General features: G+C 44.2%; 1 protein-coding gene across 2 annotated transcripts in view; it reads left to right on the top strand.

Moving 5' to 3' along the window:
- Positions 1-261: 261 nt before the first annotated feature.
- Positions 262-27,177, top strand: part of LOC311321233 (RNA polymerase II elongation factor ELL2) — a gene marked incomplete at its 5' end in the record, with an annotated part of 35,424 nt that continues 8,508 nt past the window's right edge. The window contains 5 exons of one of the 2 annotated variants that reach the window (XM_084453178.1): positions 262-405; positions 4,476-4,523; positions 22,534-22,661; positions 24,209-24,372; positions 26,640-26,848. In XM_084453178.1, the coding sequence (XP_084309304.1) occupies positions 268-405; positions 4,476-4,523; positions 22,534-22,661; positions 24,209-24,372; positions 26,640-26,848 (687 nt within the window). The remainder of the gene's footprint in view (positions 406-4,475; positions 4,524-22,533; positions 22,662-24,208; positions 24,373-26,639; positions 26,849-27,177) is intronic. The other variant, XM_084453177.1, reaches the window with a different exon arrangement.

Here is a 27,177-nt window from a genome sequence, read left to right as displayed (position 1 = left end):
TACCTGTGTGTGTGTGTGTGTGTGTGTGTGTGTGTGTGTGTGTGTGTGTGTGTGTGCGTGCGTGCGTGTGTATGTGTGTGCGCGTGTGTGTGTGTGTGTGTGCGTGTGTGTGTGTGTGTGTGTGTGTGTGTTTGTGTGTGTGTTTGTGTGTGTGTGCGTGCGTGCGTGTTTGTGTGACGTGGTCACCGCAACGCACTCGGTGGTAACTCCGCCTTGGTCCAAGTGACGTTTCAAAGAGAATGTCGCTGATTCCTCTCAGTGGTAGACATGGCAGCGCTGAGACAGGAGCATCGGTTTGGACTCTCCTGTGGGAAAAGCAACAAAAACACCCCAAATAAAACTCTCTATCATGTAAAGCTAACTGACACTGCCATACGAACGCTTGAAGCCTACCAAAATCTCAAGGTAAGCGACATCTTTCATGCGTACGCTCTCGTAGGCTACAATGTGGTCTATTTGATCAGCTCGGAACTCGGGAGCCAAATCTAACTGGAAAAGAGACTTATGGAAAAAAGTTCCATGAAGTTCACGAAGTGTAAGCGAAAATCGATATATCGTAAATGATGACTGTATAAATTGTATTATGAATTGATTGATGTCATATGACTTATGCTACAGTTGAAACGCGCGTATCCTTCAACATGATGTTTAGACATAATAATCACGCATTAGTAATTAAGTAAAATTGGATGTAAAGTTAATGTAAAATTTAAATATGCATCGAAGCCTTCGCCTCTGTTATAGGCCTATCAGATACATCCATATTGGTGCGTTGTTCCCAGCTGTTGTTAAAATATTAGAAATGTTCGTGCTTTAACGCTTCAAATAATCCTGATGTGGGTTACAATGAATTAAAAACCTGCAGATTTGTACAATTTTATTTCGGACTCGAACAATCCGCCACTAGGCTATCCATAACGTCACTGACCTGAAGTTAGTAGCCTACGTGCCATATGTAAAAGCTCAACAAGAAAATCCACCCATAACAAAGTTTAATTAGCAAATTGAGCTGCTTGAGTAGCTTTCATTTTTAGGTTACTTTCATAAATGGACTATATGTTTTTTGTTACCATCCACAGATTTGTAGGCTTTTTGACTCTTCACTTCTTTGGTCTTAGTAGCCATAGCCTTCTTTCTATTTCTTGATAACGAATTGACGCTGAGGAAGAAACCTGTGTAGTTCGAGAAACAGTCATTGCTCATGTTACAGTTGTGAACGCCAGCTGGACGGAGGCTCGGTCCAACCCCGCGAAGAGCTTGTCTGTCTGCCAGTGCTGTAGGGTTAGGGTTAGGTCTGCCTGTGCTCTGGGGTTAGGTCTGCTGTGCTATGGGGTTAGGGTTAGGTCTGCCTGTGCTCTGGGGTTAGGGTTAGGTCTGCTGTGGTCTGGGGTTAGGGTTAGGTCTGCTGTGGTCTGGGGTTAGGGTTAGGTCTGCTGTGGTCTGGGGTTAGGGTTAGATCTGCTGTGCTCTGGGGTTAGGGTTAGGTCTGCCTGTGCTCTGGGGTTAGGGTTAGGTCTGCTGTGGTCTGGGGTTAGGTCTGCTGTGCTATGGGGTTAGGGTTAGGTCTGCCTGTGCTCTGGGGTTAGGGTTAGGTCTGCTGTGGTCTGGGGTTAGGGTTAGGTCTGTCTGCTCTGGGGTTAGGATTAGGTCTGCTGTGGTCTTGGGTTAGGGTTAGATCTGCTGTGCTCTGGGGTTAGGGTTAGGTCTGCTGTGCTCTGGGGTCAGGGTTAGGTCTCCTGTGCTCTGGGGTCAGGGTTAGGTCAGCTATGCTCTGGGGGTTAGGGTTAGATCTGCTGTGCTCTGGGGTTAGGGCTAGGTCTGCCTTTGCTCTGGGGTTAGAGTTAGGTCTGCTCAGTCTTCATTGTTTTGCCCTTTAAACGCTTGGAATCCCGCCAGCATCCGCTGCTCATTGGTCCGCCAGGCGCTGTGAACTATAGAGCCTCTCTCCTACGAGAAGACTAGGGCACTTCCTCAAGCGCTGACAGAAAATCAGGCTATCTTGTGTATGTTTTTTGTGAGTGGCTGTAAGCCAGTGCACCAAAGATAGCAAATGTCCGGTTGTTACTCCCCCCCTCCCTCCTTTCCTCCGTCATGTTGTTGACCTGCAGTTCTATGTTGCTACCACAAGAGGCAGTGTTTTTTTTGTGTATGGCTGTAAGCCAGCGCACCTAGACAAGAGGCAGTGTTTTTTTGTGCATGGCTGTAAGCCAGCGCACCTAGAATAGCATTTGTCCGCTTATCATTTCCTCCCTCTCTCCCTCCCTCCCTCCGGTCATTGTTGACCGGCATTTCTCTGTTGGCACCACAAGAGGCAGTAGTCCCAGCACCCAAAATAAAGTAGGACACCAAAATCAACCTGCCGATCTCCACCGCACAAGTAGAGTAGCGATGAAAGCATAGGACTCCCACCCGGGAGACGGGGGTTCATGGCCCCAATGGGGATGACTTTATGGGACTATACCCCAAACGTCCACATGTTCATCCTTTCACTCCAACGTTTACCCTTTGCCTTATAGATCAGATCCTGTCCCAACCCTTATTCTAACCCCAACCCACACTAGGGACTGTAAGAAGGACACCAAAATCTCCGCTGCACAAGTAGAGTAGTGGTGAGAGCATACTACTACTCCTACTCCTATCGGGAGACGGGGGTTCAAGGCCCCGGTGGGGATGACTTTATGGGACTTTACCCCAAACCTCCACACGTTCATCCTTTCACTCCAATCTTTTTATCCCTTACCTTTGTCCAGAAACAAAAGTTGAACCAATTGCAGCAAAATAGCTAACATTACAGGAATCATCAGTGTAACTGCTTTAGCCACTGACCGCTACCATTAATGTTATGGAAGCTGCTGATAGTTGTTGTGAGCTCATGAGCTAACTGGCTATCCCGCTCTTATTGTGCTGAATTAGAATTGGAAGCATTGGAACTGATGTGTCCAGGCGACAAGACCTATCTTAATTTATCAGACATTATTTCATGTAATTTAAATTCACAGCTATTTCAGTGGCGTGACTAGCTTCCGTTCTACCAGTCCTGAACAGAAACAAGCCAGCCACGCACATAAGCCAGGCTGGACCTGGCCTGGTTTCCATTGTGGATGTAATTGGGTAAATGTGTAACAGAGAGCAATTGTCAATCTAGCTTTTGAAATCTAGAATCTTCTAGGCCTACTTTAGGATTAACATTTGAAATATTGTCTGTATAGGCATAGGCATCGTTCTCCACGCAGTCCATTGTCAGTAAGGACATGACCTGTCACTGTTAGTTCCACTGGGCCAAACAAGAATCCACATTCTGTGACCCCTAGCAATTATGTTTAATTCCAATACATGGAAGACAGGGTAAAAATTAGCCACAAATCTTGTAATACAACAACTGTGATGATCAAATCGGTAAGAAGCCGGCCTCTCACAGAAACATTCATTAGATAAACAGGCCTGTTGACCATGGCTGCAGCTGGACCTTACAGCTAATGGGTCTTATCTCCTGATCCAGTACCTATTCTTACTTCAAAAGCAGCCACAGTGTGATGGAGTTTTATTTTTCATTTACATTTTCCATCCTAGTCAATGTAAAAGATGTGTCCCAAATGTTCAGCAACACTAACCAGTGTTTTTTTTAAACCTTTTTACATTTGGGTTTATTTGTACGACAGATTTGCACATGGAGCACAGGTAGACGTATGTTTGATGTAGGGCTGGGTATTTTCAGAGATAGCTGGCGCCTGGTTTATTTCAGGATGTCTTTAAGAGAACTCTACATTTCCCATACAGTTAGCCATTTTCACTGGAAATGAACTGATAATGGCAAGGGATGACATGTCCTCATCTCTTCAGTATTTCCATGTAACAATGAAAGTATGACTGACTGGTGTCTGGACTCATTAGTCAGACACATTCCACTGAAGATTAGTGCTTATAGAAACCCCTATAGGGTCATGGACAAGAGGACATGTTATTGTTATTAAATCAATGTTTATGAGGTCAAAACGGCGAATTAAAAGTGTGATGTGTGAATTGTGATGTTTGGCAATGGGCATATATATCCCCATCTGATTCCATAGAGAATAAACACAGTGTTGTTATAACCTGGTAGTAACATAAGAGTAGGCCTATGAGAAAGTTGTTATCGCCATTCCCTTCATAGTTGAGCATTATATACAGTATATAGTGTGTATGTGTGTATATATGTATGTGTGTACATATATACAGTATATACACTTAAAATAATATATTATAATATAGGTAATTTAACACATTTTGCTTTATATGACCTTTTATAATGTGTTTCTTGCACTTTGTCTTGATGCTTTTAATGTCTCATGTAAAGCACTTTGAATTGCTTTGTTGCTGAAATGTGCTATACAAATAAGCTTGGCTTGCCTATAAGATATATATTTATAACAGCAAACATTTCCAGGATTAAAAATACTTTCAAAATGACAACCAGTTTATCTCTTTTCTCTCCCTAGGGATCCTTACCAAATCAGCCAGCAATTTGCTTCAAGGGGAGCCAAGGGGTAAGATGAATGTTTTTGCATACCCCTCCTTATGCTTGGGAGATGAAATGATTTAATTAGTTCTGATTTGCTGTGCAGCCTTCTCACAACAGTTCCACAGTTGTAATTTTAAGATCTAAAATCTCTGTTGGTTAGTTGGAGGCAGCTGCTGTAGAGGTCTGAAGGTTTTCCATGTGACTTGTGTATGATACCATGGTGGGTTTGTTGCTTTCAAGGTACAGTATATGGGATTGAGATATTTTCATTTGTTATAGATTATGAAAAGCTTCACACAAGATCTCTTGCTATTAGAGACTTATGTAGTGAGCATTTTCCCTTTTCCGCCCGAACCAGGATTTTCTGTGGGGGAATTCATCTTTGCTTGAATTGAGTGCTTACAGTGTCAAATGATCCTTGATGCAGAGGGTAGTCAGACTGGGTGCATAATCTACAAAAACACTTGGCAGTGAGAGGGAGAGGACATTCCTGTGAAGCGTCTGTAAAGAAAGATGCCTGTGTCCAACCAGATTAGCCTCGCCACTACAGCTCCCTCCCCAGCTCTGCCCGCTAGGCTACTGCACATTCACCACACAATCGGCCCTGTCTAAAAGGAGCTGCTCTAATCCCAGCAAGAGCCGATTGCATTGACGAAAGTGACTTTGCTCTGTAAACAAACGCAGTCCCTGTGTGCTCACACACGGGCCGTGGAAGCCTAAGAGAGGGTACACTATACCGCCAGGCTGCCCGCCAGGCTACTGGGTCAGGCTGGCAACTGGGGAGACTTTGTTCAGAGAGGGGGAGAAGGTTGGGGAGTTGGTGAACCCCAGGGATCCCGGTGTCTCCACGCCTGTTGTCTCTGCATAGACATGAAAGAGCTGAGATGAGGAAAGGGGGAGGCTATGGCAGCTATGGAATTATTTTCTCTCTCTCTCTCTCTCTCTCTCTCTCTCTTTCTCTCTCTCTCCCTCCGTCTCTCTCTCTGTCTAGACAGATCTTCACTGCCAATCCATCTGAAATAATGGTGGCTCATAGTCTGACACAGAATGTGGTGCTCTCAACAGATATAGGCCGTACAACACAAATTAATTGAATAATTGAACGCACAAAACACACATTAGTCTAACACACTGAGGCAACACCAGTCGTTCTGATTAGCCATTTTAAGTGTGTGCCATTGAAGTATGCTTTAATCGGTGAAAAGGATTTGATGATTATATCTTGGATGGCACATTACATATTCAAATTGTTTTGGTGGATTTCAAACATAGGCTCCTTCCCCCTCTGACAATGGTGGCTGTACCGGTCCCACCAATAGGGCATTAAAGAGGTATCTGCAGGGGGAGGGGGAGATGAGATTAAGCTGTTGGGTGGGGGGAGGATGTTGGTGAACATGGCAGTCCAGAGTACAACAGACTGAGGGGGGGGGGGCAGTGTGCTCCAGAAAGCAGCATAGTTACATGTAACGTAACATAAACAGAGGAAGGACTGCACAATCTGTCCCATCTGTCGTCGGCCATTTTAAGATGAGGCACATTTCCTCTGCGTTTGGCTTTGGCGTAGTAGAGCAGAAGTGTGGGTTAGGGTTAGGGTTTGGGTCCAGTGACAGGTGTCAGCGTCCCCTCAGATGTGATCCTCACCGGCTTGCGTCGTAGCCCTGTGAAAGGGGCTTCCCTGGTAGCACAAAGCCAAAGGGAATTCCCATAACTACTTCTCTGGCTCCTCTCCAGGTCCAGGGCTGTCAGGGACCTGGGTTAGTCCCTCCTGTCAAACCACGCCATGCTGAAATGGTCAGCTGTCTGTTTCTCTGGCACTGTCTGTCTGTGTCTTTCTGGAAGTGTCTGCCTGATGTGTAGTTCTATAACACAAAACATAGGCCAAATCCTTGTGGACACAGGGATGAGGAGTGTTGGCTACAACTTGAACAACAACAATCTGCAATACATTCAAAAGGTCAAATCAACTAATTTGATCAATGAAGAGCTTGTTTTGTATTTGTTAGAAAAACGGAATCCCCATAATAATGAAAGAGGAGCAGGTGATACAACCATCAAGAAATACTGGTGAGGGAAAAAGAGGGTTATGTGAAATTCAATTTATATTTCCCTAAAGATTCCAATAAACACAAATTTAGGCCCAGATTACTTTGAAATAATATCCTGGCATTGTGGAACGCGTTCAGGTTTGGGTTCCCACGGACTGGAATTTCACATCTTAGCGCTTATTTTCCTTGAGTGCTGCTGGCAAAGCTGTCTGCTTGCTGACTTAAAAAAAAGAAAAAAAAGAAAGTCTATTTAGTCCAAAACGTTACCTTGTATTAGCTCCTGTTGCCTGGCTCCTTACTGCAGGACACATTGATTTTTTTGTGCTTTTTCATTGAGCTTTGAGATTTGAAGCACAGTGCATAATAATAATAATAATAATAATAATAATAATAATAATAATAATAATAATAATAATAATAATAAAAAAGACTCACCAAAGCTTCATATTGTTTAGGCCTTCTAGTTATTCCCAGTTGAACCTCTATCTGTGCCTCAGGGCAATATTCACTCATCAAGTGTTGACTTAAAGTGCCACTAGTTTCTTATGGGTTAGATAGTATTTAGCTCTGAAATAGTGCCGTTATTCTAGCACATTATCATTAGCCTTCAGTCTCATCACTTCCCTTCTTCTGTCTGCCTACAGTTCTGTTTCTTCAAATAATGGCATTCTTCTTTGCGCTTCCTAGTCAACTCGCCAAGTAAGAGACAGCTGCGCTAGGCCTTACCTTCCTGCAACACAAGAACACATCTGAAAAACATGCAAAAACGGCAAAACCAATTTGTTCGAACATGCCGTGTGAAAGTTACCCTTGCTGCCCTCGCTGCCCATGCTTTTAAATTACACTGTAATATGGGAATGGGTTTGCTTGTGCGTTGGTTGTCTGCCCTGGGGGCTGTGATGCTAAGAGGACAGCCCAGGCAGCAGTCTTCTCAGAGATGTTATCATGGCGAGGGTGTGTGAAGGCTTGGCCTTCCTTGTCCCCCTGCCGTCAACCCCCATGATTATGGGGCCATTTCACCCCGTGCCTGGGCTAAATCCTTGGGAGACGTCGGGGCCTCTATCTCACACACGGCTGCCCGACGCTACCCCCACCTTGGCTCCGCCTCCCGCTCTCCTTGCAAATGAGCCTGAGCTGTATGTGTGTATATGTGTGTATAAGTGTGTGTGTTTGTGCGTGCTTGTGTGTGTGTGTGTGTGTGTGTGTGTGTGTGTGCGTCCGTTATTTCTTCAAAAGCTAATTAGAATAACAATAAGAGGAATGTGGTAGGAGAGCGGTCCTTTCCCAGTGGCCCAGCCAGAGAGTGTCTGTGTGTGTGGGGGGGGGGGTGCGTTGTCCCACGTGTATCTGAAAGGGCACACGCCACTCTATTCTCCCAGATGTGTCAGGCGAGGCAAAAAAAAAAAAAGGCCCTGTGTGCCCTGCTTGTCTGTGGACCACTGTTTTGCCTGGCAACTTCCCACAAGGATTTTGATCACAGATTTATAGGAAAACAAGCCTCCTGAGATCCTTCAATTGTGGAAGATTCTCCTCAGTTTGTATAATAACTGACACAGGGCTGAGATCAGGATTTAGCGAGGATGATATTCCTGGATATGACTATTTGGCCCTGGATTCCTTTATGTATAGACCCTTATGGTAAGATCATGTTACTCACTGTGAAGTGTTTTGCATGTAATTAATTACAAGATGTGGTTGGCTTCAATATGGGGTAAGAGGACTAACATAGAACTGGACACACATTCCTCAAATCAATTTCTTGGTACATTGCAGTGATACCCGTGGATTTCCAGTACTGATCTAGCTGGCATAACCTCTGAGGGGTTGTGTGAGCCTTCTTATTAAGATGGCTAATCATTCCAGGATGTTCCACCTATGCTCAGGTGGAGTGTCAACCCTGCTATTATCAGTAGGAATATGGACACATTACATACCCCACAGCTGTCTTCCTTGCTTTAGGCTAATGGTAATATGGTGATATACTGTATCATATCATTGCTTAAACTTGGGAATCTAGTTTGATTTAATCTCGTACTGAATGTCAGAGGCTTAAATGTTCTGTGCCCCAGGCGGTAAAGACCTTAGATGTTTACCTTGACAGAATATCCTAGTATGACTGTGAGAATATTTTTGTTTTCTTAACAGGTGTTTCTTAAAAGGTGTGGAATAAAAGTATTACCCCCCCCCCCCCCCCACACACACACACAAAAAGGTTATGAATTTATCGTAAATGTCCGATATGAATGTTGTGTTTGTCTGCGAGTTCCCACCCCTTTACAAGGGTCGTGAGCCAATAGTACTATGACTAGAGATGGACCGATCCACTTTTTTTCAGTTCCTATCCGATTCTGATACCTGAATTTGGATATCTGCCGATACCGATCCGATACCGATACTTAATTATCATTAACATGAATACATATATTGTTATTGTAGCTGCAAGGTTAAGAACCCAAAACATAATTTTACTCATCACCAACATATGGCTACTTGTATATTGGATGTAGGCCTAACAACGAAAGAATCCTTGAATCCAACTATATATTCATTTCCGCATATCAGGGCCCATGTTCATCAAATAAAAAATAACTAATTTGTAAAATATTAGTTTGGGATGAGACCCCCTGTCTGCTCTGCTCTCCTGTCACTCACTCTGCATGTGCAACAGAGGGTCTCAGCTTAGCCTCGCGTCATCAGTCTCTCCTCGGTGAGAGGGGGCGGGGCTTAAAAGTTAAAAGTTCAGAAAGACTAATTTGGGTGTAGGCCTAGTGCACATTTTCATCTAGGCTGCCCAGATAGCACTCATATCCTATGTTTGGGTACTGGATCGGATCGGTCCCATCTCCAATTACGACCATGTGGTATCTCAGTCTATGTGGGGAGGGATCACAACTATTGGCTCACACGCTTTGTTAGAGTTGTCTTTTTTTCTTTTAATAATTATTCATCTACATAAAATGTTCTCTAGCACCTTTGAGGAGCGCTTCAGCTTATCTAGAAAGAGCAAGTCAGGTCCTTTCTTTGATTCCTCAGTAGGCTGGTTGGCTGGTTGATTGTCAGTAGTGGTATTCATGTGGTTTCCTAGATGTATTTGTTTTCCTGCATTTCATAATGAAACACAGCAGGTTATAGGCAACACTGACACTGACAACACTGACACTAAACAACAGCACTGACACTGTAAACAAACATGGACTGGAAATTGAGTTGTGTAGGGGGAGTACGTTTGTGTACAGAATGTGTTAGACTTATATGAGAGAAACCAGTACTAGCCTTATGCAATACTAACCAAATATCCCCTTTGAAAAGGGGACCTTTGTGCTTGACTAGCTGTACGGAAGTCCTTGCATGTTTGTGTTTGTTCATGTGAGCTTATCTGTATACATGTTGTAACCTCGTTTTACATGTCACAGCTTGCTGCATGCTGAAGATTTTGCCTTGTTCCTCTGAGTGGTTAATCAGGTTTGGACTTGCTTTCTCGTGCACAATCTAGGAATTGTTAAAGGATTACAAACAGCCTGGAGAAAAGGGCCAGTAAAAGGAGTTAAGTATAATTCTACATATTGGTTCTGTTCACTGCGGTTGCAGCTGATAATTTCTGTAATAACAGAACAGTTCATGTTTGTATTGGACAATGTTACTAGTCATTTCTAAACATTGTCTAATATAGAAACCGATTAAAGGTAAAGCGTTGGTCTTAAATAATTAAAAGACATATCCCAGGGTTCCCAGGGATTTCACTGCCAACATATCTATTCCATGTTAACAATGGGATTTCCTGACCTGTGATAGAAATCAAGTATTCTGTAATAGCATGGATTTTACATTGTCGGCCCCGTTGTGTTTCAGTAAACACATCTTACTCAGTGCATCACGTCTGACTATAACGACTAGCAGGGCTCTCCATCCCCCAATGTGAGTATTTACCAGACAGGGAGGGTCCATGAAGTGGGGGAGTGGGCGCGGGGGGTTGGAAAGTGTTCGTTGAGCTTGACAGATTAGCCGCAGCCTGGTGGAGGAAGGATGATTCTGCTTGGCATGAGAGCTTATACCTTGGGGGGATGCTCCTCTAGCCACTGCAATTGCTAACCCCCATCTTCCCTCACTCACTCCCCCCTCTCCGACCTCCCCCCTGCCGGCTTCCCCGGCTCTACCAACCCCCTCGAGTGGAGGAGTCCACACAGAACCAAACATGGCATCTCTCTCTGAGGGAATTATTTAAAACTGCAGCGAGGTGATCTCTCTCTTTGTAGTCAAAATCTAAGTTTCACCGCAGGGCCATTGATCAAATGGTAAGGTGTGGTATTGGGAGCAGCCAGAATGAAATGTGACCTCAGATTTCCCAGAGGCGCCGTCTGCCTGTGTCACCGCTCCTCGGTTGTCTGACTGCTTGTGTCACCGACATAATGCCTCCCTTTCAACTGACACCTGTAAGCTGTCCTTTCCCTTTTGATCAGAGGCTTCAGTGTGTGGAGCCCATGGGGGAAACATGGCCTTGCTTTTCTCCACAGAGCGCAGTCTTTCCCCCCCATTGTCGAAGCGCATGAGCACAGCATAGTTTAGATGTTTGTGAGAAGCCTGGCAGAGGGGAATGGTGGCCCCCTGTCTCTGAACCATCCATCCATCCATCTATCCATCCATCCCTCCCTCCCTCCCTCTCTCCTGCTGGAGGGCTTCTCTCTGTCTGTGCCCTCGCTGTGTTGCTTTGGTGTTTAGCACATTCCAGAGAGAGGAAGGCTATTCCTCATGCACGGGCTAAAGCTAGGAGTCACGCTGTGCTGTGCCCCCCCCCCCGGCCCACGGCCACACGTCCCTGCTGTTCATGAATAATCCAGGCGGCCCGATGGGGCCATTGCACTCAGCCCTGTGGGGTAAGACGCAAGAACAAAAGCCGGGCGGCTTGGAGCAGCCATGGCTGAGCCGACTGGGATGAGAGGACAATGGCTCGTAGTGTGGGCAACAGACAGGGGCAGGAGGCACAGACTTAAGAGTAAATCACCAACACCCAGGCGCCTGCTTCCATCACAGAGCTGCCATGCTAAATACCAGAGCTGGGAACCCTGCCTGCTTGCTTACATCTGCAGAGCCAAGAAAGAGGGAGGGAGGGAGAGAGAGAGAGAGAGAGAGAGAGAGCTTTCAGGAGAGAGAAGAAGAGACACTCTCCCTTTTGAGGAATAATTTTTCTCATCGGCCACCAAAACGTTAAGAGCATTATTTACAGTGATCAAAGATGGGTGAGTGGTTTTAATGCTGTCTGCGTCAAAGGGGGAGTTTTCCATGGACACCGCTGGGGTGGGAGGAGGAGTAGGAGAGGGGGGGGGGCTTTTGTCCTCCTCCAATGGCGGAGCCCCCGCCACGATGTTCCGTTCCGTTCCAGTCCAGTTCACACCTTACAACAGCCCGAAAGTATTTGACATCTCCAAACACAGTGGGGCCTCGGGGCAGCAGCAGATGTGGTTGGGCCGGGGCCACAGAGGCAGTTATTGTATCTGCTCTGGTCTCCCTGCGGTGGAGGGGGGGGGGGGCTGATCTGACAAGGTGCTGAGGATTGTCAATCTGATGCCATGTTGGCTGGGATGACCTAAACTGTCCAACTGCCAGGTCCTGCGCATATAGCACACTCGTCCTCTATTGTATACTAACGCTAACCCTGTAGCTGCCTTGACTTCATCCTGGATGATTACAGTTTAGAGTCATGTCTCTTAATTGTCGAATAATTGAGAACAAGATTCAGCCAAAGCATAAAACACGTACACACTATTCTTAATTCAGTGCTTCAGTGCTTTCTACTTTAGCTTGTGTATGTGTTTCGGTGTCCATAGAATATAGATGCGTTTCACAGGGTAAATATGTATAGCATTTATTATCCATATTCAATGGAATGACAGCTGATCTGTTTAAATAAAGTGTGTCATGTGGCCTCAACTATTGCCTAAATTTTTGGCATGTAGCTTATGACACCTGACCTGTGGTAGTGTGGAAAGGGCACACGCACGCACGCCCACACACGCACACACACACACACACACACACACACACACACACACACACACACACAGTGCTGGGGGCAGGCTCCAGGGCATTCGGACTAAGAGCAGAAAGGTTAAATCTGAGAGTGTGTATGAGTCAGCAGCACTATGGAAATCCACACTTTCTGACTGACAGTAGACCCAGGATGACTAGCTAGTCAATGTGAGTGGTGGCTCAAGAACTAAATACCACTGAAGGTCAGGCCAGATTCATCTGTTTGGGAGAAGTTTTTATCTGTTAGTATTAATCATCAACCCTTTCTTAACCTTTTAACTTGGCCATGACATTTTCACATAGGAAGACAGAACCCTAAAAGCAGTCATGTGATCCTGGAACGAGAGCTGGGAGCTAATGGGTTAAGTGACATATGGTTATGAAGATGGAGAAGGAAGCTGTGAATGAAACGACGGGGGGAGGGGGGGACCTCCGAACGGTCTGACCTGACTGACACTGATTAGAATTAGAATGTGAAGTGTGCATGGTGCAGGGGGGGGGGGCTGGGGGCGAGTCTAGCGCTTGGCTGGAGGGGGAGATCATCTCGACCAGCGGGCAAACAGAGAGGGGGTGGGGGGTGGGGGACTGTCAATACAGCTAAGACTGTAAAACTGGAGCTCTGCTCTGGCTTGGAGGAAAGCATGCTTTTTGGTTATCAGTGTTCCCGTTTAAAGAGGGTTAGAGTTAGTCGTTATTACACGTCATTCTTCATTGCAGTGCTGCATGCCTTGACCTACTTCTTGAGCTTCTCTTTAACAATGTGTTACTAATTTTGGTTTGAGACAGCTGCCACTTAAGAACAGTGTTTTGAGGTAAGAGGTTCCTGAAGATCTGGGTCTTCTGTTGCTCCTGTTTACTTTGATGCCGTTTTGGTTGATCGTATAGTTAATTAGCGGAAACCAAAAGCAGACATCCTGCCTCACCACTTCATGCGAGCGGCAGGACATAAATAGGTCAGGATTAATGGTCAGTTTGATATCTCGTGTGTCCTTGGCCTTGTGGGCTGCCTTGTGCTTTTTTGTTGAGCTGGGTGGGTTGTGTTCTGCGTGCTCTAAAGAGAGCTGGAGGGTAATGTGGGGGAGGGTGCACACAGTGGGGTTTGGAGGATGAGGAGGAGGGTGGTGGGGGTGTTGAAAGAGGAGCCGTTTATTGGCTTCATGCCAAGGAAACTGCTTATGGCAGTACTGCATGACTGGGCATTTGTGACAGCTCAGCCTGGGGCATCGCACTCACTTCCAGCGAGCCTGGAATCAATCACTTCCCACAGATAACTACACAGGCAGTTTAAAACCCCCAATGACTGCCATTTGTTTGTCCTATAAGACTGAAAGGAGAGTATTATAGCCCTTACACACATAGTTCCCTGTACGTTACTGTGAAATCCTACCCGGGGCAGCCACTGATTTTCTCCATTCATACATGAGCCAAATGCCACGACATTCCCGTGTTGCATCTTTTCAAACATGCCAATCCCCAGATAGAACACGCAAGGCACAGTCCAGCGACAGACACCCAGATGAACCAAGTCAGTCAAAGAAAAAAAATCTGTAGGCTAGTATTATTCTTACTAGTTGAATATATATATATATATATATATATATATATATATATGTTGTCTTTGTTGCTTTTTAGACCTTAACAGGCTACATTTTGCAATGCGGAGAAATGCGGAGCAGGAAAAGTGGAGGGAATTTGCCATTATCAGGTACATAACCTTTTGTTAGTTTTTAAACTTAACTTTTTTTTTTGTTTGTTAAATTTTTGTTAGTTTTTTTTTTTAAATTTGGATTATAAAGATAGAGAGGTCCTGCACACTGTCCTCACTGGCAAAATCAACTTTATTTGGCAAGAAAACAATGTTTCGGTCCACCGACCTTCGTCAGGTTTAAACCTAAACCGAAATGTTTGTTTTCTTGCCAAATAAAGTAGAGTTTGCTAGTGAGGACAGTGTGCGGGACCTCTCTTTTTTCTACGCCTAGTCTTTACTTTTTGCTACACACCTGTCTACATCTCTGAAGGTGTGCATTAGCCCTTTTCACTTTTAAACTTGGATTATTACCTGCTAGGCCCACAATAAAGATGATAATGATAAAATTAAATGTTGTACCTAATGGCAGTGCATGCAATTAAATCATCATTTGGATGGATGGATCGGTCCGAAAAGGGCCTATAGGCATACATAAAAATACTAAATTAACATATCCTAATAAAATGCTCTAACTAATAATTCATGCCGAATAACAAACGTTAAAGAAGTAGTAAAGGGAAAATGCATGTTTAGCCCTGTTTTAAGGTTACTTATGAAATGGTTCAGATCAAAACGTTGACAAAAACAGACTTTTGAGAAAGTCTGATAATTGCTCTACCACCGTTTTGGTCATACAATGGATGTGGGTGGGCACCTTGAAAAATCTTTCAAAAACATGTTAAACTCTCGATTTCAAAGACAAGAAGCTCACCGAGGGGGTAATTGGTGTCCGTTGGTGTTCTGACATCAAATTCGCCGCAAAGTATGAATTCTGTAGGGTTTTATTGATCATTAAATGAAATCCATTGACTTGTATTGACGTGACCGTTGTAGATGTGTAGATCAATCCGCAGAGGGGATTCAGGAAGCGGAACTACTTACGGTAGCTATTATTATTGTTTATGTTGCTAGGCTACCTAGTTTGCGGAAGTTTACACACGTATGTGCTGCGACTAAATAGTTCTATGCTAAATATTTTTTAAAAAGCCTTTCCAGATGAACTAGAATCTTACTTTATGGCGAATTATATGTCAGAACGCCAACTAACACCTCGGTGAGTTTCTTGTCTTTGAAATTGAAAGTTGAACATGTTTTTTGAATGATTTTTCACGGTGCCCACCCACATCCATTGTATGACCAAAACGGTGGTAGAAAAATTATCAGACTTTCTCAAAAGTGATCTGAATCATTGTATATGATCATAAGTAACCTTAAAACGGGGCTAAACATGCATTTTCCCTTTACTACTCATTTAAGATAAACAATTACAAAAGTTAGTTACTTTGGAAATAGTTCTTAGAGGGGGGAAGAATTTAGCAAAACCTTTTGTCGGAAAAGAATGCTGTCGACCAACATTTTCTTTGGTTTCACTCATGTTAAAATGATCAAAATATACATTTTCCTTTGGGTGAATTTTGGAACTTCCAGTGGCACATCAAATCTCTGGTGTTTTGTGTCTTTCGCCAGTCTGACCTAGGCTACCCGGTAATGTAATGGCTTCTGTTCACACAACACAACTTTCCTGACAAATTCCAGGGAATTATACTAGGTCTTAACACAGGAAATTGGCTGTGCAGATTTCCTGTGAAATCCCGTTCATACAACAGGTAAATTCCCTAGAATTTAATGGGAACCCTTCTATGTCTGAATGGGGTTTTACATAGTACTGATTTCCTTTGTGTTTATAACAATGCCTGTGTCATAAGGGAAGCTGACAGATTTTGACAATGCTGCTGCTGATTTGACAACTAATTCCCTAAATACTGTATGTCTGCACACATTCAGCAAGTTGTGTATTCGTGTTTGGTAAGGAGCAGAGATAATTAGTCTTTGGCCCCTATCATCTTGCTGCGTGAATCTAGGACACTGCATCAACAAAACCCTCAATTTCAGTCTGAAACATGGCTGCCTGCATGAAAGGGCAGTCAGTTTCCAATGTTTTTTAAGGACAGGGCTATACATGTTGGTTAATGACTTTCTACGCTGAATGGGCCTTTTTGTGAAAGTAGGTTTTTAGGCCATTTTATGTAACTGGCTTTGGCCTGAGCCCCACAGCCCCTGCAGGGTTGTTAGTTTCCAGGGAGCCGTGGACAGTAGGCTACATGACCGAGGACGTTGCCACTTATGTATGAGGCTGTGGGTCACATACACTTAAAGCCTCCCATACGAACCATAAATCAACATTTTGTGACCTAGATGGTCAGACAGACAGACAGATTCAGACAGACAGACAGACAGACAGACAGACAGACAGATTCAGCCAGTCAGTCAGTCATTGACACTTTCTGAGGTATGTGTTGTGGCGTGCAGGCCCAGGTCGAGGTCACTAACTGGGGGAGCGAAAAGTAGACATAATAGAGCGATAATAGAGCATTGTAAATCTGAAAACAACGAGAACTCCCACACAACCAGCCTAGATCCTGCCTATCGCCAGATATGTAAGGCATATGTTAAATGCCTTACAGCTCAAATACCAAATTTAAGTAATTTGGTAAAAACAAAACAAAAAAGCCTACACACACGCACTTGAGGGAGTTACACGTCATCCCAACAAAGAGCCAATCAAATGATAATGCAAGCAACACAACTGAAGCGTTTTCTCTTAAAATGAAAATTAAGGCCGCATTTACACTGCAGGTCTTGATGCCCATATCAGATTTTTTGCCCATATCAGATTTTTTTGACCGCCTGCTTACATGTACTTTTAAAAGTGCCATATCAGATACCTGTACACGTACATACTTGCTCAACACTTGAAACAACCCGCATGCGTGCACGATGGTTTGGTTACCTTGGTTACCTAGCAGCCGTAGGGGCATGCAATACAACTATTGTCACTCTTGCTGTTGTGGTCTGTGGGCTCCTATTTATTTATTTATTTGTATTTAGCTTTTAGGGACTTGATTTGATGACACTGCAGCCACAAGCGTTTAAAACGTTGCTCTGCCATTATGGCTGAAATTTCCTCATGAACGGCTTTGTTTTGGTACAAACCAGTAATTGGCTTGCACTGACTCTTCGCTCCCGGGGGGGGGGGCCTGGCCTTTTTTTTTTATGCCCATTCTATAGGGCCCTCTGACTACTAGGAGCCCCATCCCTTCAACTACCCAGCCTATTCTAGTCAGAGGGCCTGAGACGGTGGCCCTGGTAGTAAGAGGGTCCAGTAGATGGCCAGGTCCCCTGGTAGTCAAAGGGCTGGAGGGCTGGGGGCCCTGGTAGTCAGAGGGCTTTATAGGAGGGCCGGGGGTGTTGGTAGTCAGAGGGCTGGAGGGCTGGGGGCCCTGGTAGTCAGAGGGCTTTATAGGAGGGCCGGGGGTGTTGGTAGTCAGGGGGCTTTATAGGAGGGCCGGGGGTGTTGGTAGTCAGAGGGCTTTATAGGAGGGCCGGGGGTGTTGGTAGTCAGAGGGCTTTATAGGAGGGCTGAGGGCCCTGGTAGTCAGAGGGATCTAGTGCCCCTAGCCCTCCTAAAAAGCTCTCTGACCTCTCTCAGTTGTGCATAATGTCTCCAAGCTGTCTACAGCGTTGACGCCAACTAAATTCAGGGAATGCGCTGCACACAGGACATAATGGATCAGTGGTATTTTTTGTTTAAGATGTGCTTGGACCCCATTGTACTTTCGAGACATGTTACTCGCATTATCGTATGACTGGCCCCTACAGTTGGACAGGTCCAGCCCCAGACTGTCCACCACAGCAATAAGGTGTTCAGCTAAGAATGGATCAAACTTTGCCAATAGCTCTAGGAGGCCCAGGAAATTTCCATTGTGAGATGACCCCAGTAGCTCATCAATCCCCCTGCCCTCTCTCCCCTAAAAATTGTATCACGGCCACAACTCTTCTTAAAACCTCCCTCCAGTACTGCCTCTCTCCATCAATTTGTTTAACTAGCTCGGAGTCAATTGTTGCTGTGCCTCTGGAGTGCTGGTGTAAGGCCAGCATGCAAGCGCTATGTTCCACGTTTCTTTTGTTGTTTTCCAATCACAAAATCCATCAACAAAAGTATTGTGCTTGTTGTGCTCGCAAAACAATAAACTCAGCCTGTTGACAGGGAATAGAGCAGCCACTGTCTAGACAGTTTGTCCGTTCGGTAAAGAACAGCTGAGAAATTAATTAGTAAAACTCCTACTGTTAACCCCAATAGCTCTATCCCTGACCTGACTTTGGAATGGAGCTGCTCCTTTTGCAACAAGAATGGACTTGGCTTGGTCGCTGATAGTATTTCGCCATAATTCAGGGTCGGTGATTGTGTCGCACCACAAATTGGGGTCCTCCTCCTCCGAATGTTGCTGCTTGGGCAGCCGCTCGGCCTGCTCTGCTCATGGGTCTAATGCAGCCTACTTGTAACTCAGATAGGCCATGACTGGCACATGTGGTGCAAGGTTGTGCCTTTTAATTTTGGTGACATATTATTTGTCATTTTGGCCAGAGAGGCAGCATATTTGCTTGGTTTTATTTTAACACTGTCTGGCGCTGTCCATACTGCAACTTTCTGTCTGTTGTATAGCTAGTGCTATTTGTTTTTGCTTGGCTTAGCCGGCCTGAGCGCAGTTATTCGGCGATATGACAATATCAAGTTCGAATTGTCAGTTGTAGGAGAACACCTGATTGCCTTGTTACCATTATGTCACACCAAGAGATTTGAAAAAATATTATGGGAATAAAAAAAAAAAATTGGTTAATATGTGTGAGAACTGGGAACCCTGCCTGACTGCCTATTTTTGTATATAATTGAAGATACAGTAATTGTGTTTTTGTGCGTGGCTGGAAGCCAGCGCACCTAGTATAGCGTTTGTCGGGTCATCACTCCCTCCCTCACTCCGTTACTCCTGACAATGTTGGCCTGCATCTCTCTGTTGGCACCACAAGAGGCAACAGAGAAACCTAACTCCTCCCACATTTTTTTTTCAATTGCAACCAAAATACATACACTGCATCATCAGACAGCCCACACCAAACGATCCAGACCGATTTTTTTTAAATATCAAAAACTGAGCGCATGATGCATCAAAATGTTTTACTATTGGCAATACTGTACAGTTACTACAAATTCCCGCTCAATAAATGTCCAATGTTCATGAAAAATCAGGGCAAAATTGTCATGACATGGTAGATGTAGTGTGATTTTTTTCAGTTTTATTAAAAAAAAATGAATTTAGTTTAAATATGTTTAATTCTGTCCTCTGAAACCAACACTTCATACAGAGAAAACTACACTACCCACAATGCAACGCAAGCTCCACCAATTGGAGACATCGCTGTTGGCAACCCTACCCAACCCCCGCCGAGGATTACAATGACTACATTGATTGATGGCCACTGACTAAGCACAGCTGCTGAAATTAATGTTCAATTATGAAGAAAAGGAAACAAAACCTGTAAAAATGAATAAACCCTATCTCATCCCACATTTTTCAGTCAATTAACACCAAACTTGCTACACTGGATCTTCAGACTGTCATTCACAAACTCATTGACCAGATTGTTGAATTATCAAAATTGAGCTTACAATGCATCAACATGTTTTACAATACACACTACTGTCAACAGCTTTCTCTTTCCTTTGTTGTATATTATGAGACTCTGATCACTTCAGCCACTCATCCGCATTTTGAAGGGCATACCATCATATGATGCAGCTTCTATTGTTATATCCTTTGTTTCAGTGTGTATACTTTAATCAACAAACATCTTTTCACATGGGCTTTTACATATACCACACGTTCAGTGTTTTATGATGAAACAGATTATGACCTCTTATCCTGCACCCTGGTGACTGGCTTAGTCAATTTGTGAAGCCAAACATGAGTTGTTGCTAATTAGCTCAGTGAGATAGAGGATGTTGCTTGGTGTCAGAGGTTACAAGTTCAATCCTCAACTGACGCAAAACATTGGAATGTCAACTTTCTTGTTGTCTTCCTATTCTCTCGCTTATTTCTCCTAAATTTGTCTGAAATTGCCTGGCCCCGGTTAATCGCTGCGTAGCAGCTTTAATTAAAATGTTGATTTTCATGGGATTTTTAGACTGACATTCAACTCATAAATTGATATGTCCGTCTATTAGGGATGTCACAATACCAGACATTTTAGTAGTCAATACCAGTAGTCAAATTCCACAATCCTCGATACCCAATTCGATACCATAGTTGTTACACATACTATGCATATAATGTAACTTACAATAGCACTAGTCTGGAATGTAATGTAGGTGGTCCCTCTCTAACAAATAAAAATAAACAGAAACTGAAAGGGAAAAAGCTCCTGATGTCTCTTATCCTCTTCGGAGGGAGACATGGCATGATGGATGTAACTTTGGCTAATCACAAACGTCTTCGCGTGGCTGGCCTGCTAAATGGCTGAATCACTGTCTGCCTGTAAAGGCTGTTGCCCGTTGGTCTTCAGATCCAGTGACTGTAGCTCAGTTGGTAGAGCGGGTCGTTCAATGATCGAAGGGTCAGTGGTTCGAATCCCAGCTCTGACTGTCCACATGTCGAAGTGTCCTTGAGCAAGACACCTAACCCCAAATTGCTCCCAATGAGCAGGTTAGCACCTTGCATGGCAGCTGCCGCCATTGGTGTGTGAGTGTGTGTGTGAATGGGTGAATGAGAGGCCATTGTAAAGCGCTTTGAGTGCCGCAAAGGTGGAAAAGCGCTATATAAGTGCAGTCCATTTACCATTTAACATTTGAAAAATAACTATCTATTTCACCCAATCAAATGTGAGTATACCTAAAATATAAAAAAGAATACTGGGATGGCACATTCACGATGGTGGAAAGGGGTAACGGTCTAAGGTCTAATAGCCTATGTAACTCCGAAGATAATGCAAACAAATTCAATAAGGACAATTCTGTTTTCCCAAAACATGAGAAGGACATTTAAATTATATAATGTAACTGCACTCCAAAGATAATGCGAACGAGGTTGCTTAAAAATTGGTAGGGACAATTTTGGCCTTCCGAAATATTGGTAGGGACATGTCCCCACCGTCCATATGCAATATTTTTCACCAGATGCCACTGAACAACCATACTGTAGTCTCTTATAAGTACAAAAGTGCGCTCCCACCATGTAATGGTGACAGCCGATGTTGCCACTCCATAATGTTCAAGTGGCTGAGATATGTGAGACCTGTGTGAATTACTGGCTGTGCCGTGGGCCTAATCTGCGATTCGCGCTTGTTCTTTTTTACTTTGCTACACTAACAACCTCATCTCTTCTAGGTCACTGTGGGAACAGAACGCTAGGCTCCGAGATTTTATCTACCTTTAACTATCACTTTCGGACGTGATAAAATGTACTCATTGCATAACTCTTTTGTTTCAAAGCAGCAATACCAAAATGGCAACACTGCCGGTAGATAGACCCCAATATCTGACAAGGTACAGTAGATAAATACCATACAGTATAAGTGTATCAGAGAGTGTAATATGGAATATACAAATATTGCTACAGGCTAATGATTAACACAAATCTCTACCTAGGTTTTAAAACAGCCTACTGTATGGTTCACTTGGAGTTCCTATGTTGAATGCTATACACATAGCGGGGTAGATGATAGTCAAGAGAATTTCTAAAGACGTGTTTCAGACTTACAATAAATCTTTCAAAGTTGGATGTATTAATATGAAAGGGTCTGTTCTTTTCCTGACATAATGTACCCAGTACTGTACACATCGTTTTCTACTGGGATGTATTTGGAACAGCCAGTGCAAACTGATAAACCCATTTGGTCTGCAAGGACATAACATTCAGTTGACACAGGGAGATATTGTGTGGCAGATGATAAAAAGCAGAGCTTTCAGTTGTGCACAGAAATTGTGTGGAAGTCATCTTCATGTTTCAAACATACTCCTTTTTATGTTTATATGGCATTTCATAGACTATCTTTTATATTCTTTGTTCATGTTTACATGTGGGAGATGCTTATTCAACAGGGGTAGGCCTACCATCTTGTAAAACTGGATTCCAGCTACCTCGGTTTTGCTATTTTTGAGGGCCTGCTCATGAATGCATATACCTATTTAGGAAATATATGTTTTTATTTTATTTTATATTACATTACATTACAGTCATTTAGCTGATGCTTTTATCCAAAGTGTAATTACAATAATTGCATTTAACATGGGAAAAGTCAGTGTACTACTACTTTAACTACTTTAAAAGCAAATTTCCACATCATGTCCCATGTGTTTTAATACTCGGTGTTTGCTCTGGCTGCAGTACATCAAGATCCCGGCTCCGTCCCTGGACTCTCCTGATGCCCTGCGAGTCTTTTCCTTCTACCTGTCCAGTGACAGCAAAGACAAACCTCAGGCCAGCTTCGACTGCATTCACCAGTATGTCTCAGGGTGAGTGAGCTTCGACTGCATTCTCCAGTATGTCTCTGACTCTGAGGCGAACACGCCAAAACATCAACAACAATAATAATAATAATTAAAAAAAAAAATAATACAATTTATGGTGAATAACAAATTAGGCCTACTAGCTAATTACTAAGTAAGGAATAGGAGCAGGCTGACCAAGATTTCCTATAAATAAATGCATTCAAAACTAATTATTTTCATAGATAACTATCAGGGTCTGTTTACAACAGGCATGCACATGTGCGCTCAGTGTTGCGAATGGTGTTGCGATAGCATTTCCATGTAACCCTGATAACTTCTGGCAACACTGATAAAACATTACATGTAACTTGGAGGTCATTCTCATTCTCGAAACGGCCCCTTGTAACCCAGGCCGGAGTGAGCTTCGACTGAATTCACCAGTATGTCTCTGACTCTCAGTGAGCTTCGACTGAATTCACCAGTATGTCTCTGACTCTCAGTGAGCTTCGACTGAATTCACCAGTATGTCTCTGACTCTCAGTGAGCTTCGACTGAATTCACCAGTATGTCTCTGACGCTGAGTGAGCTTCGACTGAATTCACCAGTATGTCTCTGACTCTGAGTGAGCGCACCTCTCTCTCTTCACAGCCGGCTGCTTGGCAGTTTGGGGCCCCAGGGCTTCCTTGACACTACTCACTCCTTTTCTCTCTCTCTCCCTCCCACACTTTTCTCATTGCCAACACAAGTAACATTTGCCCCAATGGGACTGCTAGAGACAAGGGACTGCTAGACATGGTACTGCTAGAGACATGGGACTGCTAGAGACAACGGACTGCTAGAGACATGGGACTGCTAGAGACAAGGGACTGCTAGAGACATGGTACTACTAGAGACATGGGACTGCTAGAGACAAGGGACTGCTAGAGACAAGGGACTGCTAGAGACATGGGACTGCTAGAGACATGGGACTGCTAGAGACAAGGGACTGCTAGAGACATGGGACTGCTAGAGACAAGGGACTGCTAGAGACAACTTACAGTTCGTCCTCAGTGTCTCTTCTACCATTTTCATTTGGAGTCTTATTATAGGAATTGATCTATCGTCTCAGCAAATGTATATTAATTTAAGTTGTTCTATTTTGTTGTACACTCAGCAGCTCTGCAAATGAGGTGGCCTCACCTCAGAGCTCACCTAGTATAAATAATGGTTTCAATCAATTCAATCAATCAATCAAGTTTAGGGTTGGCTGATCGGAGAGAACAAGCTTCAGCTTGACTCGAGTGACCCACACATAACTGAGAACAGTGAGGTCAGGGTATTAGTGACCAGACAGGTCAAGCTGGAAAGATACATAACCCACCCCTAACCCTGTTCTGTTTGCCCTGAAGCTCCCAAAGGAGACTTGTGGTTTTCTTGTGAAACAGCATAATCCATCAGTGTAATATGTGTAGTCACTGAGTCACAGAACCAGTAATGGGAGGGAAGCACTGGGCACACACATTGTACTGTACTGTACTGTACTGTATTTGAGATCATATCCAATCACGTCTTCCCTCTGCTTTGCTCCACAGGGATGGCAGGGAGCACCTGGAGGGCCAGGGCAGTATTCAGGACAAGATCACTGTGTGCGCCACAGACGACTCCTACCAGATGACCCGGGAGAGGATGTCCCAGGTGGAGAAGGACATCATGAGCCGCTCCGCCATAGAAATCAAGCCAGGGTCCACTCGTCCCAGTGAGTCTGCTGCCTGTATCAAGCCAGGGTCCACTCGTCCCAGTGACTCTGCTGTCTGTCCCTCTGGTCCCCCTCCCCCAGGTCCATCGCAACATAGCATGGCAGGGGCGGTGGGGGGGGGGGGCTCTAAACATGGAGTGATCAAGGGCAAACCACCCAGGTGTTTTATATTCCCTGAGAGCGTCTAATCCATCGGTTTGTGCCGTGTTCTTCTGCTGATAATTGCCACATGGTGCGGACGTTATCACAATTGATCAAAGTACTGCTTTGCAATTATCCATGCGAGATGAATGGCTCTTTTTCTTCTCCTTTTCCCTTGGTTTTGACCAGACTGCTCAGGCGCCTTGCCAGCCTGCCTGCCAGCCTCGTTAATGTGATGGCGTTTGCCAGAAGCATGCACTAACAAGTCTCATGCTGAGTGGATAAAGTTTTGCCTAAGAGTTTAATCACAGTGGCTGAGATTCAATTAATTTTCATTTGCTGAAATAGAGCATTCGAAGCAAAGGCCATGATTCAGGCAGAACACTCAAGAATTTTTTGTTTTATTGGTTGATAACAGACATTTGCCCACAAGTTATGTCCCAGTTGGATAGTCCATTTCTATAGTATCTGCCAAGACACATTGCACAGTTGTGTTTTTTACATGATTTAGGCTTGTGGATTCATGATGAATACTTACAGTACATGTCTTGTAAAATTTTACATAATTACCACACAAGCCATTACATGCCATGCTCTGCTGCTAAAATTGCTCACTCAAGGGCTATTAAATACACCTGGCATGGTGACATTCACATGTAATACAAACACAACACCTTCTAAACTTGTAATACCTTCTAAACAGATGAACATTGATTTGATTTGTTTAAAATGCATTGTTTTCCTTTAAGTTAAATTAAAGAAAATGCACAATGTTTTTATTGTAGAACAAGGTTGTGTTTATCAGGTTTTCGGGTTAGGCATGGGGTTAGGGTTAGAGAGCTCCTAGAGACTCCTCTGCCCATGGACTGTGTGGCTCCCACACACTTGATATCTAAGGATAGTGAAATGAAAGACTCAAACTGTACTGCAAGTCATGCACTCTTCTGAACACACAAACCTCTTGTGGTGGACGGTAGTATTTCTGTGGTACAGTAAAGCTATGCTCATCTCCAACATGTTTCTAAATCCCAACTAACAATCATAGTTTGCAGGGTAGGAAAATGTCTATAATTTAGATTTAATCTATAGGCCACATTTTACAATGAAAAGCATATTTAGGTCATCTGCCCTATTTATAGAGTTTTTAAAGGGGAACGTGTTTCACAGTGTGTCATACAGCACATTGCCACAGTCATGTACTGGAGAGTGCATGTGAACCCTCACGTCTAGGTTAGCAGTCTATTCCCCTCAGGCTGTGCTTCTTCTTTGTCCTGCAGCAACCTTCAAAGTAGAGCTTAAACGTGTAATGAGATTATAGTTAGGAGATATCCATAAGCACGGCCATGTCCTGCTGGCCGGACCGCAGGTGAATTAGTGCTGCAGCAGGAAGAAAGAGCCTCACTATGTGAGATGCATCAGTTTCCACGCTTTCCTGTTTGAACAGCGGCAAGCTAACCCAGTGTCAACCCTGTCACTGGGCTCCTCACACAGTCCTGCACGCCAACACTCAAGTGCATGTGCGTACAGGAGGCTCCATATGTTTGCTTAAAAGCTATTTCCTCCCTGGAAACAAGGTGTCATGTCTGTGTGTAATGTTTGTCTACCGTGTGCTGTATGACAGACCCAGTCAGGACAAAGTGCATCAGGTTGTTGATCCTGTGGACCTGGTTTCAACTTTAAGCCAGTCCTGGCCTTGCATAACTGGCCTGACGATTATATCAGAACTGAGACGCTACAGGGCTATTCAAAGGATCATCAGTCTATTTGAATCCTTGTGGAGGGTGTCAGAACAGACTTAATCGTCCTGTCTGCTCTCGTCACATTCACAGTGCACTGCTTGGCCTTCCCTCTGGAGCTTTCCATGATCCCTGTGATAACTGTGGTAATCTCTTTCACTATAAGCGAGAAGAGAAACATACTTTTACAGGCTTACTAGCTGTTTACTTAGTAGAGAGGAAAGGGGGAAAAAAATGGATGAACTTTGAACTGTGAAAAGTCTTGGGGACGATTAAGTGAAATGCACTTTAGAAACCTTTAAAAAAAAACATGCCTTGCACTTTGAACAAAACCACTGTGATTGACTTCACTGTATGTGACTTCGGACACCCGTGTTGACTGTGCTGCAGATAAATGTGTGAAGATCCAGAGGAAACAGGAGAACAGCGCCGGCAGGAGGAGCGTGGCCCCCAGCGCCGTGGCCCACAGGCCCCTGAGAGAGCGCATCATTCACCTGCTGGCCTTAAAGCCATACAGGAAGCCCGAGCTGCTGCTGTGGCTGGAGAGGGAGAGGGCGAGTCCCAAGGACAAGGCCGACCTGGGCTCCGTGCTGGACGAGGTACGTGTCAGGGTTGGGGTTAGGGAAGCCGGGGGGGTTGGGTGGTCTACTATGGTACTCTGAAATTCACTCACTCACTGAAATGTTTGAGCAAATGCAAATGAATTATTGCAGTCTGTCAAATGATAAAGCATCTAAACTGACAAGACACAATGAGTTAGTGACGAAAGAAACTCATTGAGGAGAAGCATCAGAGCAACTTCCATGTTGTTAGAAACGGCAGTCTTTAAATGTTTCTTAACATTTGCAGTGAAATTTATAGGCAATTCGGTTCACTCCAGGGGTTTGCCAAATGGGAAGGCAAAGTGCCTAGCTCCTCTGCAACCACT

The sequence above is a fragment of the Borostomias antarcticus genome (assembly GCF_949987555.1).
Source record: "Borostomias antarcticus genome assembly, chromosome: 18".
Classification (NCBI taxonomy): Eukaryota; Metazoa; Chordata; class Actinopteri; order Stomiiformes; family Stomiidae; genus Borostomias; species Borostomias antarcticus.
The sequence above is the reverse complement of the archived record's forward strand: the minus strand, read 5'-3'. Positions and strand labels throughout refer to the sequence as shown.